General features: G+C 48.0%; 3 protein-coding genes across 3 annotated transcripts; 2 read left to right on the plus strand and 1 right to left on the minus strand.

Moving 5' to 3' along the window:
- Window positions 1-5,425: 5,425 nt before the first annotated feature.
- BT62DRAFT_954195 (alpha/beta-hydrolase) lies at window positions 5,426-7,947 on the minus strand. The gene is made up of 11 exons (XM_043188297.1): window positions 7,538-7,947; window positions 7,336-7,484; window positions 7,208-7,288; window positions 6,966-7,146; window positions 6,856-6,908; window positions 6,745-6,800; window positions 6,635-6,686; window positions 6,455-6,585; window positions 6,193-6,399; window positions 5,670-6,141; window positions 5,426-5,614 (listed from the first exon to the last, which is right to left on the minus strand). Exons 1-11 carry the CDS (start codon window positions 7,629-7,631, stop codon window positions 5,489-5,491), a joined length of 1,602 nt encoding a protein of 533 aa, XP_043036306.1. The 5' UTR covers window positions 7,632-7,947; the 3' UTR covers window positions 5,426-5,488.
- A 297-nt stretch (window positions 7,948-8,244) lies between these two features.
- BT62DRAFT_839343 (Thioesterase/thiol ester dehydrase-isomerase) lies at window positions 8,245-9,057 on the plus strand (the record flags this gene model as incomplete). The annotated part of the gene is made up of 4 exons (XM_043182434.1): window positions 8,245-8,649; window positions 8,705-8,785; window positions 8,835-8,935; window positions 8,985-9,057. Coding segments are annotated over 4 exons (660 nt in total), but the record flags the coding sequence as incomplete, so codon positions are not given.
- A 1,008-nt stretch (window positions 9,058-10,065) lies between these two features.
- BT62DRAFT_358606 (uncharacterized protein) lies at window positions 10,066-12,299 on the plus strand. Its single transcript, XM_043180616.1, has 4 exons — window positions 10,066-10,358; window positions 10,419-10,665; window positions 10,721-10,774; window positions 10,825-12,299. The coding sequence occupies exons 1-4, from the start codon at window positions 10,311-10,313 to the stop codon at window positions 12,207-12,209; spliced, it is 1,734 nt and encodes a 577-aa protein (XP_043036308.1). The 5' UTR covers window positions 10,066-10,310; the 3' UTR covers window positions 12,210-12,299.
- Window positions 12,300-14,176: the final 1,877 nt, after the last annotated feature.

A 14,176-nucleotide genomic window follows, 5' to 3' on the forward strand; every position in this document is an offset into this window, starting at 1 on the left:
GACAGGAGGTGTAAGTATATATAAGGCAAATAGAGCGAGTGATCAAAAGTAAGATAAGATGAAACGTACGGATATCCTCCAACACTCCCCCATATCCGTTCAATCTACTGGGGTAACGTTGAGCATCTCAAAGTAACCATTGTGCGTATCACGAGGCAAGGGCTTGGTGAACATATCTGCAGGGTTTGCGTTCCCTCGAACAAACTCGACACGTAATTCACCGTCCTTCACGAGCTCCCTAATGAAATGCTCTCGAATGCGGATATGCTTGACTTTCTGATGGGACCGTGTGTTTGTTGTTAATGCTACAGCACCCTGGTTGTCACCGTACAATACACCGGGGCGAGGCTGAGGTAGTTGGACCTCATCCATCCAAGACAATATCCACATCATCTGTTGCACCGCACGAGTAAGGGAAATGTATTCAGCCTTGACAGTGGACAGGGCGACGGTAGCCTGACGCTTTGAGCTCCAGCAAATCGGACCACCCGCCATGGTGAAGACGTAGCCGGACGTCGAACGAGTCGTGTCCCTACAACCCCCATAGTCCGCATCTACAAATCCAACAGGTGTTAATGGCTGCTCACGCGAGAAGGAGATACCAAGGTCCATTGTCTCCTTTATATACCCAAGGACATGTATTAACGCTTTCCAGTGCTCTATTCCTGGGTTAGACTGGAAGCGAGCGAGCAGGCTCACAGGGAAGCACAAGTCGGGACGAGTTGCAAGCTGTCTCCACATAACGTGGCCTAGCAGTCGTCGGTATGGGAATCTTTCCATAGCGTCCTTCTCTGCTTGGGTATTCGGAGACTGTGATATGTCGAGTACGATTCCAACAGGTAGGGGGGTGGTCCGTGATCGTACGTATCCAAGGTTGAAGTCCAAAAATACATTCTCCCAATATGGACGCTGCGAGAAGGTGATGGTGCCAGCCTCAAGGTCTTGTTCAATCTTCATCCCCAGAAAGTAACGGTTCTCCCCCATATCGGTGAGCTCCCATTTCTCCTCTAATTCCTTCTTCCGTCAGCTTGCCTCCTCTGTAGTCGACGATGCTCCCCACACATCGTCAGTGTAAGTGTCTGTGATGGTATACTCATCTCCAGGCTTGCCAATGGTGCATACACATGGGTCTGCCTTCGATGCACGGTATCCAAGGTCTTCGTAGGTTTTCCCAAGCGTCTCGAACCAATCATGGCCACCCTGCATAGTCCCATAAATAGTATGGACAAGTTTACACACCTTATCCTCTTGTCCTTCGACTATGTACCCTGGGGGCTGACACATATAGATGTCTTCTTTTGTCTCACTATTCAAGTATGCCAAAACGAAGTCCACTTGCCATAGGACAAGATCGAGCTTTGCTGCAACAGCAGCCGACATTCGTACAGATTCGAGACGGGTCACCGCAGCCTAAGTGTCGTTATAGTCAAGTCCATACTGTTGAGTATAGCCCTTCCCAACGAGCCTCGCCTTGTCCCTGATCCAGTTACCATCACCATCCCATTTCATACCATAGACCCATTTACAATCCATCACGTTCACTCCTACCGGTCTGTCGACTAGGTCCCACGTATGCTTCGTCATATGCATTTGGTATTCCATATCCATAGCTGCCTTCCATCGCTCTTCATCAACACGCAGTGCATCTTGATGATTTCGTGGGATGTATGGGTCAGGTGGATTACCAGAAGCCATTGAAGCATGTGGCTGTTTGCTGTTGGTTGCCCAGTCATTTCCGCTTGCATGGGCCTCAGCCTCTCGTTGCTTTGACATCAGAGATTCGGCAGCATCAGCACTGGGACGCATTAAGCACGTTGATCGGCGAAGAGTTGGTTCTGTGGGAGCATCTGGCATTTGCTCGGTTGGCTCGGTTGGCATAGGCATCTCGGTATGAGTAGAAGTGATGAGTGCAGGTTCGTCCTCCATCTCTCCCACACTCACACTTCAGTGCGCTGGTCCTTCATCAAAGATGACATCACGAGACACAAACACATGTCCCGATTGATCAAGTACACGGTAATTGGACCCTGAGTATCCCAGAAAGGTGCATTTCTTTGATCGATCATCGAGTTTGCTTCTGCCATCTACCAAAACCCCACCAGCTATAGGTTTCTTTGCCCAGCAAGTGGATCCGAACACTCGTAAAAATCCCACGTTCTGTCGTCGCTTCGAGAAACCCTCTGCTGGTACCACTCCAGGATGGCGACTCGAAGAAACAAGGTTTCGCGTGAAGATTGACATAGAGGCAGCCTCAGCTTAGTAGCAGTCGGCGAGGCCAGAGTCACTTAGTAGAGCTCTTGTATCCTCCATGGTGGTGCGTAGGGCACGTTCAGCTAATCCATTCTGGGCTGATGAGTGGGGTGCGGTTAATTCCAGGATGATCTCATGCTCCTCGCAATATTGTTTCCACTTTACCCCTGCAAAAGCACGATCAGCATGTATACGCTTAAGCTTTCGGCCAGTCTGGGTCTCAGCCATGCACCTGTATCTGTCAAAAGCAGCCACGGTAGTGTCATCTGCTTTGTCTGCCAGGAATTCCCCTGCCTTGAACGATGTACCACTATCGACGAATATCATCATATAAGTCTTTCCACTTGGTGATGCCGTTCGAGACGGTCCCCACATATCTGTTGCAACAAGCTCCAGTGGGTCAACGTTGGGATCGGTGGGCTCATCGAAGGGACGACGAGCATGTCTCACTAGAATACAGTCCTCGCAGCGTCCCTGGATAGGCTCTGAGGTAATTTCCAAGCCATCTACCAGCCTTTTTGATGCCATCTCCTCGATTTTTGCAGGGCTCATGTGGACAAAACAACGGTGCCAAGTACTCAGCAAAGTGGGAGATGAGCGGGATGCCATAGCTTGGGGGCTAGGTGCAGCATCCAGCACATACATGCCATCCGAGCCTCACCCAGCAAAGATCTCTTTACCAGACTTATCCTGGACAACTGCACGGCCATCAGAGAACATAGTTGACAACCCAGCTTTGTCTAAGGTGCTTATGGAGATGAGATTTGCGGCGAGTGAAGGTGAATGCAAGGTATTTTTGAAGGTGAGCTTAACATCTCTTCCATTCAGTCTGAAGACCTTTGTTGCTGTACTCTGGCCCAGGATCTCGAACGTTCCCTTTCCCTCAACTGCAGATGAGCCAGTACGGAAAGCTACTGGCGTGTACTCTGTGAAGTCGTCATGATTCCTGAAGAAGTAGTCGCTCGCGCCAGAATCCATGAAGGTTAGAGTGATGGCTGGGGTATGGCCTTCGAACGTAGTCGTGACAAAGGCTGTTGTGGCAGGGTCAGCCTCACATGTAAAGTGTCCTACACTCTCAATGTTGGTCTTGCTAGTGTCTATACTCTTGACAGAAGGTATCTCATCGTCTCCAGCAACATCTTCATCATCAGAGTCATTGATGTCAGTGAGAGGAGGCATTTCGAGGTCTGTCTCTTCTTCAACCTTCGACATCAATATAGTGTTGCTCTCTGTTTCATCCCAGCGCCAGAAGGAATGGGTACCATTCCACTCATATATCCTCTCGCCAGTGCTGCCATCCTCAATTACAATGCCGTCATCATCACGATCGGCTTCCACTGTAGTAGCATGTGCAGCAAGTACAAAATGCCTCGTAGTATCGGCCGTGGTGTTCGAGATTGCCTGGTTTGCATGGCGAGGTCGGCCGAAGTTGGCAGGGAATTGTCCCTCCTTTCCCCCTCCTGGCCAATAACAATTCTCGGTGGTGTGCCTAGTCTTATCACGGGCCTTGCAATCTGGATTGCGACATCCACATACCACGACAGAGGTTCCGACTCCAGCCGCAAGTGCTTGGGAGTTGGCAGGACCTTTACCTGCTGCACGAAGCGTGGCGGCATGGGTTTGGAGATGGGAAAACACATCAGAGGACGTTGGCATGCCGTATAAACTTGGGAGGATAGGCATCCAGTGATCAGTCGGGATTATCGAGCAAATAATTATTCCCTTGAACTCCTGATCACTCAATGCTGTGGTTCGGAGGTCATTCACAGCTCGTCGTTTCGTGCGCAGGTCGGCGACATGGATATTGATGTCACTGTTCCCGTCAAACTTCGCTGCATTCAGCAATGCCTCAGCCTCGGAAAGGGCCATATCCGTTTTCTTTGCGTGTTCCGCAGCAACAGAGTCCCAGCATTCCTTTGCCGTTCCGTCAGTCTTGACCCCTAGACCAATGGGGTCGAGAACGTTGAGGACGATGTTCGAGTGGGTGAGCTGATCACGAAAGACCCACTCATCATACGAGGGAGAGGATGAGTATATGGGAGTAGGGTCTGGTGGGAGGGGTGTGGTAGTAGCTGTGGCTGTGGTAGTGGTGGCGGGGATGGCAGGACAGACAGTAGTTCCTGCAATGTATCCCCATAGGCCTTTTCCCTTTAGTAACTCAGTAAGTTGGAGTTTCCATGAGGCGTAGTTCTTCCCGTTGAAATGGCTACTCATGTCAGGGAGGATAGTGACTCCCGACATCGACGACATCGTTTAGGGGTGTGGTGTAAAGTGGTGAGAGTAGTGGTATGGTATAAATTCAAGCAGTAAGTTGAGTCGAAATTCCGTTGCGTATTCTTCTTGACTGAGTAGTTATAGGCAACGGGGCCTCATAACCTATTGACAGAAGAATATATGTGAGTATCTCAGTCGGGCACAACGTGGGTGAAGCGACTGTATTGAGTCTACTGTACCTATTGACAGAAGAATATATGTGAGTATCTACGAACGAGTGTAAGTATCATAGTCATAAGCACAGTAGGGATATACATACCTCAGTCGGGCACAACGTGGGTGAAGCGACTGAGGCATACAGATAGGAACGGCTGGACTATATAGGTGATCGGGAAATGACAGGAGGTGTAAGTATATATAAGGCAAATAGAGCGAGTGATCAAAAGTAAGATAAGATGAAACGTACGGATATCCTCCAACATCATTAGAGTGTGTTCGGCTTCGATCCGTCTTCCGTATAACGGTTACCGAAAACCGTACAATACGGTGACAGCGCGCAGCCCTAGGTAGAACTTAGAAATTGAATTATTTAAAGTCCAAGGTTTAGTCTTGAGTAGCATGTTGAAGGCTCTTTGAATTTTATAAATTCTTTTAACCAAGCCCATAACCCTTAAAAGATAATACTTGGACTTCATGCCAGAACCTTTATGATCCTTATCTAGATCTAGTTCTTATATTAGGAGACGGAAGATGATTCTGACAAACTCCTTCTTTGCTAGTTGTTATCAAACCACCATTTCTTTCGCTCTTGGTTTTCCGTTGTTCATGATCCTCTCAATAATATAAGCGCCGAATTATCATTCCTCTTCTAAGTTCTGGCCTCATAATTACGTTCATTGACAAACACTGACTCTAAGATTACGACTGCAACTACCAACTCCACATAATGATCCGGTTAGTTCAAATCTCTTCAAAATCCCAGAATTTTATCTCTATACACGCGCGGGTCGCATAACAATCATGTTCATAACTCTTTAGATATACTGTGCCAAAATTCACACCGTTCACTCAGTCCATCTGTAACGTCCTCCATATGAACATTGCCAGGCTGCAAACGCATTCGCTGACTTCCATCACTCGTCGACGCCGTCTGTAAAAATAGTCACCATAAACGTGATCTGCATACGACAAATAAATGTACGAACATGCCACTGAGGTGCAGGTGCCGCCTGTGGTACTCCAGAAGTAACAAACGATGTCCAGTATTTCCTCATAATCTCGAAGAGTGCTTCATCATTGGCATCAGGTGTAAAATCAGTCTCTTCAGATGGAAAGAATGCCTGAAGCTCATAATGATGGTAGTCCCCAAGATGGGGATTGTCATAATAATACTGATATGCGTCGAGGCTAGCGTCGGTTGCGCTTCCAGTGATGAGCACAGCGGTACAGATGAACCTCATCTCCCCATACATCTGCTGCTCCTGAAGCACGAGGGAGTTGTTGTAGTCCTCGATGGGATACAGGTGAAGTGCCTTTTCGAAAGATTCGGAGGTGAAACTGGCATATTGCCCTCGGATGAAATTGTAGGTTGTTGTTTTTGTGGCATTCGGTGTGGAGGTGTTCGCGGCTGCATTGGGAAGCCCTGCCGACCAAAATGCTCCCTCGTTGGTGTTGGATCTTTTGCTTTTCTGTTAACGTGACATGTTGGTGCGGTATTCAAGAACGTACCCGTAGAAGACAGGGATCTGTGCAAATCGGCCATTGGTAAATGCTTCTACGGGACCTTCACGGATAAAAGTACCATCGATAATTGGTGAAAATGGATACAAAGTCGAGGTTCGCTGCTTGACGGTCGCATTACCCGCCACTGTTAGCACACTACTATTTGCAGCTCGTAAGCATGTTAGCGTTTCGCTTCCTAGCCCTCCGCAACCACTATGAAAGAATAGGTCGCAATGATAAGCATATCATAACAGATAGAGTAACATACGCAAACGATGCAAATTGCGAGAAGAGTTCCTCGGGATAGGTGTCGTTATAAAGAGGCATATAATTCATGGTTGGGCTATCCCCCATTGCCGCGTGGAATAAGTCTTCATTATAACCACCGTTTGCCATAACCTGTAGCGAAGATAATGAAGGATGGGAAGTAAACACTAAAATCGTATACCTGGAACATTGTCGAGCCCGCTCCCGCGGACTGTCCCCATATGGACACGCGACTGAAAATATCGATATATTATCAGCGTGATATAAAGCTAGAAGCGATCAATCCTATACCTTGAATCTCCTCCGAAATGACCTATGTAACGCTGGACCCACCGAAGAGCAGCACGCTACGCAAGAGCTTCGTCAAGACATAGCAATCAATGTATAGGCACAGATACCCACCTGGTCAAGTAGGCCGGCATTGATCACGCCATCTGCTGCAAGCAGAGAGCCACCTGATTCGCCTCCATAAGCCAATAAGTTAATAATAACAGATTCATTGTGACATTTACCAAGAAAGCCAAATTGTCCCAGTCGGTACTCGAATGTCACGAACACAAATGGATTCGTGGATGAATGCATGAGCCATTCCGGTGTGTACGAGTGTGAGTTGCCGCCTCGATAGCCACCACCGTGCCAATACACCAGTACAGGCAAAGGAGCAGATAGATCAGCATCGATCGGCACGTAAACCTGCATACAAATTCATCGTTGTCTGTGTATTAGCTGCAGAGAAATATGCGGTGGATCATACGTTTCCGAAGAGACAGTCTTCCGATGTCGTCGTAAAATTTACTGTCAATGACTGTGAGGTAGAGATACAAGTCGGACCGTACTACGTTACGTTGACATATATTTCAGACGTTTCAGAGGAAAACTTACATCGGTAGCATCGACTTCTCCAAGGTGAGTTGTCGGCGGAGAGACTGGTGCACGCCATCGTAGGTCTCCTATAGGCGCATCGGCGAAGCGAACTCCCAAGTAAGATACGATCCCAGAGGTTTCGTTGACTGCCCCAAAAAACGTTCCATCTAAATCGAGAATAATTACAAGGTGACGTGGACGGAAGCCGTAGGATACAAACAGTCAAGAGCGACAGTCGCGTTCAACTGTCCTCTTGTGAGCGTGGGGTTAAAGCAGAGGAGTGCCAATAAGGCAAGTGAACTGATGAGGATCATGGTTAACTTGTTGGGGGATATCTGACGCAGTGACTTCGTTTAAATGAGACCCGTTGCGAGATCACTTGGTATGTTTTTCCCGCACGTCCGAGTGTCTAGCGGTGTTACAGAAGAACAACACACATATAAATATTCTCATCTGACCGGGCGATTCAGTAGAAACTCGGCATTGGATTGCCAAGATAATTGTAAATCACGGTATTGGCCCTACCAACGGCTCGAGTGTCGCCCACGGTTAATGCGATAAACTGGCAGGGTGACAGATGTCCATGCAATATATAAGACCCAGCAATCATTATCGACGATGAATATATCCTTAAGGAAGTTACCGCAGCAGAAGAAGATCGCGTTGCTTGTTTGGCAATCGTCTGTTTGGAAGTACAGGTAACGTACCGAAGCTGGTTGCTGGTGACTCTTTCCACCACCACCTCCTTTCCTCCTCGTCATGCTTTTGAAAGGATTACGGGCTGGATTTCTGATCAGCTTTAGGTCACGGCCTTTAACATTGCCTGCATTCAGAAGACAGCTGACGACGGAGACGCAGGCAGGGCCCTCGCGTCGTCCACGTTTTCTCTTTACTGGTATTGCCGCGGGGTTGGGATTGTACTTGGGCGGTGCAATTTACCCACCACAGGAGCTTGTCTTTCTCTACCCACGACATGCACCCGTGCCTCCGTCTGATTTAACGTCACCCGATGTGATCGCCTATACGGAATCGCTGGAAGAGAAGCTGCAGAATCTTCCGTTATTGCAGAAGGTGCGAAAGGCGGACGATGCGGACGAGTGGTACGAGACACGGCCGTATACGAACTTTCCCGAGGACAGGCGCGTTAACCATCTAACGTCGGGTGCGCTAAGGGGTCCGGGTAAGCTGGCACTTCCTCCAGTAGTCAGGGCAAAGAGGGACGAGAGTGAGGCGTGGATATTTGTCCACCTTGGCCGAAGCTTGTGTGGACACGATGGGATCATTCATGGTGGATTGCTGGCTACGCTGCTAGACGAGAGTTTGGGCAGACTGGTATGTCGATTCTGGCTTCATGAGCTCGTTCGGTGAATTGTCACTTTACCATCAGGCTATCGTCAACCTTCCCGAGAAAGTCGGTGTCACTGCAACGCTCTCACTTACATACAAGGCACCTACGATTGCTGATCAGGTCTGTCAGTTCTGTAGACGAACTCTCGTAATCTCACGTCATAATATAGTTTGTTGTCATCAAGACATCTCTTCAAGAGCTCCAGGGCCGAAAGATTACTGTCACTGGACGGATAGAGGACTTGGAGGGTAAAGTTCTAGTCGAGGCGTCGTACGTCAGTCAATATCATTCGATGCTGCCGTGATTAACGCATTTGCAGCGCACTCTTTGTCCAACCAAAGTACTCTGGCATGCTGAACAAGAGACCACTCCACGAAGCACTGGGTATGCCGACGCCCATTCCGCCTCTCTCGGATGCCGAGAATTTGTAGGTATGGGTATAGTCTTTGGCGTAAGTCATTAGCTGCTGTGCATAGATGCCGTTGGGCTCGAGTATATTCTGATTATTAGACGCGGAACGTTCCGTCGATACCGGTATATGTTTCAAGAGCCCACAAAAGTAGACATTTTAGATGATGGGACTATTCACATCAGTTTTTATATCCTTATAGATCACAGATTCCTCTATTGCCGATGATCCCATCAACTGGGACCTCACTAATTACTTCGGGCAGACCAGTGTTCGACCGAGAAGGGATGTTATCCCTTGAATTCATCTACTTACAAGGCAAGCCTTAATTTTAAAGAGCGCGTTACAGTAGACCAACGTCTTCAGCGTAAGCAATTTTTTATTCTTGACTGAGTTAGATGTTGTCAATCGTCCTTCTTGACTAATATGCGCGATATACTCATAGCTCTCATGATTTAGCCCAAAGATCTTTCGGAGTGGCGTGCCGGTAGTTGCTCTTTGGGGATATGCAATTCGTTCGCTTATCTTCTACTTACGGTTTGGTGCATTGCAAAAAAATGTCTCACACGCGCGCTCGCGTGTTGCATCATGATATGTACATTTCCCGGTGTTCCTGGACTCAGGGTGTAACCCCAATCTACTGGTCTTAGTTGACGCTTGGTTTTCTGCGATAACGTCTATTTCCTGCAATGGCCTTTTACGTGCTGCAATGAAACTGGATAACCTCGTGTACGGGAACCAATAGTCATGATACATGCTACTTGTATGCATGGTGATGAGGTTCCTGATCCTGTTGGATGGGGTTAGTACACCATATTAAGGAGTTTTATTCCTATTCTACTTTTCGGTGTTTGTGCTGAAACAGCAGGTTCAGTGGACCCGAGGAATGCCAGTTCCTTTGCTTCTACAACCCGAAGTGCAAGCTGTAACTAAAGAGGAATTTATGTTACCAACGGTGCTGAAAGCAAAGTTCTGCCTACCAATACGACAAACACGGTCTGTGCGTTAGATAGGCCGTCGCAAATCTGATGGTCATCAAACCATCAAAAAGTGGTCCCTGATCCGGTTACGATGATGAATTCAAACACTATGTTCGCAACAGTTTGGAATGGGTCACCCACTCGATGCTTGATTCTCACCATCACCAGAAAATAGCATCAGCTCCGGTTACTGGGCGTGTGGAAAGCTTCTTTTAACTCCACATTCTTACTTCGGACTGACCTTTGACACCTGTCCATGATCCATCTCGCGCCTCCCTCACAAATCTTGCCAATACAGCCAAAGGTTCAGTCTACCTACTTTCGTAGGCTCGTCCGACCCTTACTGACCCTCAGTTCTGTCTAGGACATCCGACGCCATTCTACCTCGTTTCGCGCAACCATTTTAACGGCTAGACCACTTTCACTCATCATCGTAGAGCCTATGACGCGCTGCCCATTCAGGAAAAGAAGCATATCGAACTCCCAAGCCAACACCTCTGAAACTTCTGTTCACTCTGGCTCCAAGCATTCTCACTCCCAAGCAAGTTCGTCCATTTCGATACCTGGAATACCAGACGAATTCCAAGGACCACTTGTGGTGCCTCCAAATGGTATACAATCATATTGGGTTCTCTGTTTCAGGCAATTTGACTGATGGCTCCTTAGGAAGACACCACACTTCCACCGCGATTCTAGGTGATTTGAGGGGACAAGCTAGGAGTGCGCTCTCCATTACCGTTTCATGTATTTCATTTGATGGTACTCTTTAGATGATCGCAGGCCGCGAACGCAATCGTCTTCCTCTGACCTTCAGAGCATCAACGCTACAAGTTCCCATATCGGGAACACTGATATCGTGGCAGACAAAGTAAAACTTGGATCCACGCCACGGAAACAGAAGGGCAAACTGTCACTGTCAATACCACACATAATTCGCAATTCCCAGGCACGGGAGCGCAAGCCTAGTTTTCCTAGCAGTACGGACCTATCGGAAGGCGTGCCCAAACATGGCTTTCGGATAATAGGACGCGGAGGGTTGGGATCCTCCCATGTGGTCCTACCCCCTCGGCCGAAAACCCGGAAGAGCGAGCCTTGTCTAGCTCAGGCTCGTGGAGCTCAGTTCTCTCCGATCGCGAGGCCATCACGTTTCCCTCCTCTACCCGTCAATACGGCGCCTTCCGCGCCGCCGCCGCAAGCCAAGATTCGTTATTCTGGGCGAGGTGCAGGGTCCAAGCCTCGTTCTGTTTTTTCCAAACTCCACATAGAGCATAATTTTGGATTCGGCTTCAAGATTTCGGCCCCTTGGAAAGGGAAGACAATGCTTGAGGAAGAGGAAAAGGAGATAGACAGTAACGCATTCATCGGGGATTCGGAATCAGATGTTAGTTCGATACACTTCGCAGCGCCTGTTGTGTCGTTGCCGAAGCCCGTTTCGCTACCTCGACCTCCAGGTGATGACATGTTCACAGAAGCTGTGGATGAAGAACGGCGGTCGCTTCCAGAGGTAGAGGACGTTGAAAAACTAGATGCCCCCCCACCGTCACCGATTCCATCATCCGGTCTGGAGATGCAACAACGGAAAATAGCCAAACATTTTGGCAATGATATACGGTACCCAAAAGCAGGAATTATTTTTGTGCCGAAGAATTGCGAGAGTGTAATGTCTGGACGGATCGTCATGCCTTCGCTCCCTCCCATTTTACCGGCATCCGACAACTCTTCTTCGATGACGCATAAGAGATCACCAACCAGGACACGTAGCTTACCCGATGTAATGCTTAATCCTGAATCTACAGGTACCCTGGGAACCTTAGAGGACCCATGCCCATGTGAAGATGGTCGGTTCGGAGGGGAAACAACGCCTGTATCCTCCATGATATTTTCTGAACCTCCTTCCCCAACGCCTTCACTGTTGGACCCTATTCAGGAGGTGCCCTCACATGTTGAGCCTGATGAGGCGGATTTCACACTTTTGAGTCCCCGATCAGATTCACCGTTTATGGATTCGATTGCACCTGTTTCACTGCCGACTTTTGAGCGTGTCATGAGTGAAAGTGGCAACTTCGTGTCAATGATGGAGGAAAAGCAAGGGTGGATGGGACGGTGGAATCGGCGGACCATTGGGGAAGCTATTAGCGCCCTAAGGGAGCTGTAGGAAGGGTGTCGAACTCTGGATATCCAGTTGAGCATGCCATCGTTTGCACATCTCTTTTTCGAGTTATTTTACTACCACTATTTTATTTTAGCAAGGGATATCCCTCTTACTAGCTCATCCATCATTCACAAGTGTACACTGCAAATATACTAGCTTCATTGACAGGATGACATGCGGCTTTTAGACGTTGCATGACCGGATATTGCGTCCTTCGCGATGCAGAATTCCCTGGCTGCTGCTTTCATTTCTACTGGGCGTGTCTGCCGTTATTGAAATTGTTGCAAAAATAAGGAACAAATGCTATCTCCTCACATGTCGACCATCTCCCGGTGACAAGCTAGTTTCAGCCTAGCTTTCTTAACGACAAACGAAACCACCTATTAAGCTATACAGTGTGAAATCTACACCGGCAGGCGTTGCCAGTTAGCATGGGCCGGCGGCAGATGCTCTGAGTCGATCAATTGGTGACCGGTAACCCCTCTCATGGGTGAGATGCTCTGTCATTGATTGTCTTACTCTCATTCCACTCTATAGCTCTTCGGGTATCTCCTCAGCTTTGAGACTTGGAAAAAGAAATTCTTGAAATGACGTGTGACGTCATTTCTTCTGCACCAACCGAATTCCTTGGATGAATCATTCTCTACGCTAGTTCGCTTATGGATTTTTTTGTTTCAAAGTGGACCTTGAGAAATGCCGTTAATGAGCTAAAGGAAGGCTAGTCCTATTCCGTTTTTTGTTTGATCCGTTTTCTACGTAGCATTGGCTCACGATAAGATCAACAGGAACTTGTATAACCATCGCGAGTACTTTTTTGCACTTGCAGCTCGATATATTGTCTGCCAATGTACAAGACAACTCGATCATAAGGAGAGAAGGTTACGACTGTCTTGCGGCTGTCAGTCTGTGACTCAGGCTTAGCTGTCTAGTGGGCCCAGAGCCAAAGATATGAGTGCTCGCATGGTGCTGCTTTAAGTTATCATCCACTGACGTGCGAGTATCTATTTCCGTCCTCCTGCAGCCTCCTCCATAGTCTTTCTGCGTAAGGAATAGGCCCTTGGACGTCGCAAATACTTTGTCGGTGCTTCGAAGTCACAGAGGTTTCTCCGTCCCTGCATAACAAACCATACTTCAAGACTCCTAGGGCATTGGCCTTCATGGTATTTAGTGCTCATCACCATTTACCATGTCACGCCAGTGGACGGTGTAGCATCCTTCACATCTTATCGCGTACGTCACTTTGCTGTAGGACATCTCCGGGGCGCTCTTCGGCCAACTCTAATGAATCAACATGGACAAGTCACTTAAGGGAGTTCCTCATGTATGTGTGAACGACAGTTCATCGCCGCCAACTCAGGTGTGAATCTATATCCACTAACAAACCAGCTGGGCAATCAGCGCGGTCCTCAAATTTCTTTCTCTGTTAGTGATTGAATGGTTCTTCCTTTTTATGAACTAGCTCCTGATGCCCGAGAAGTCCAGGGTATTCTCAGACCCTTGTACGGGAGCGAAACGGTCTTCTGATTAATCAGTGAATTTATGTTCTAGGTCTTGTTCGTTGCTTGACAATGATGACCACACGTAGCGAAGTGATACAGTGTCTTCAAAGCCGCAGAATATTACTACAAGTAGCATATTCACTTTTCTAGACAATTTGAAAGGACGAATTCATGCACTGATTCAGGTACGCTTTCTGTATAGACTGTTAGCAAATCATGTGTTTATGGAGCGCATTCGAACTCGGAGGGCTGAGATTCAACGAATCTAAAAGTGTCCCGATTCCGGTGGTTGCGATTGTCTTTCCAAGGAATACAAGGATATCTTGGTTAGATAGGAGCAGTCTCGACATCTGCGAACAGTGAGCGGAACGATCGGGATGCGAACTTGAACTTAATTAAGTCGATTATTTCTGGCTCCGAATTGATCTTTTTAGGTTTGGGTTGATTGCAGCCATCTGGCCAAGAGAAGCT

Source organism: Guyanagaster necrorhizus, assembly GCF_019112545.1.
Source record: "Guyanagaster necrorhizus MCA 3950 unplaced genomic scaffold BT62scaffold_26, whole genome shotgun sequence".
In the NCBI taxonomy this organism is placed as follows: domain Eukaryota; kingdom Fungi; phylum Basidiomycota; class Agaricomycetes; order Agaricales; family Physalacriaceae; genus Guyanagaster; species Guyanagaster necrorhizus.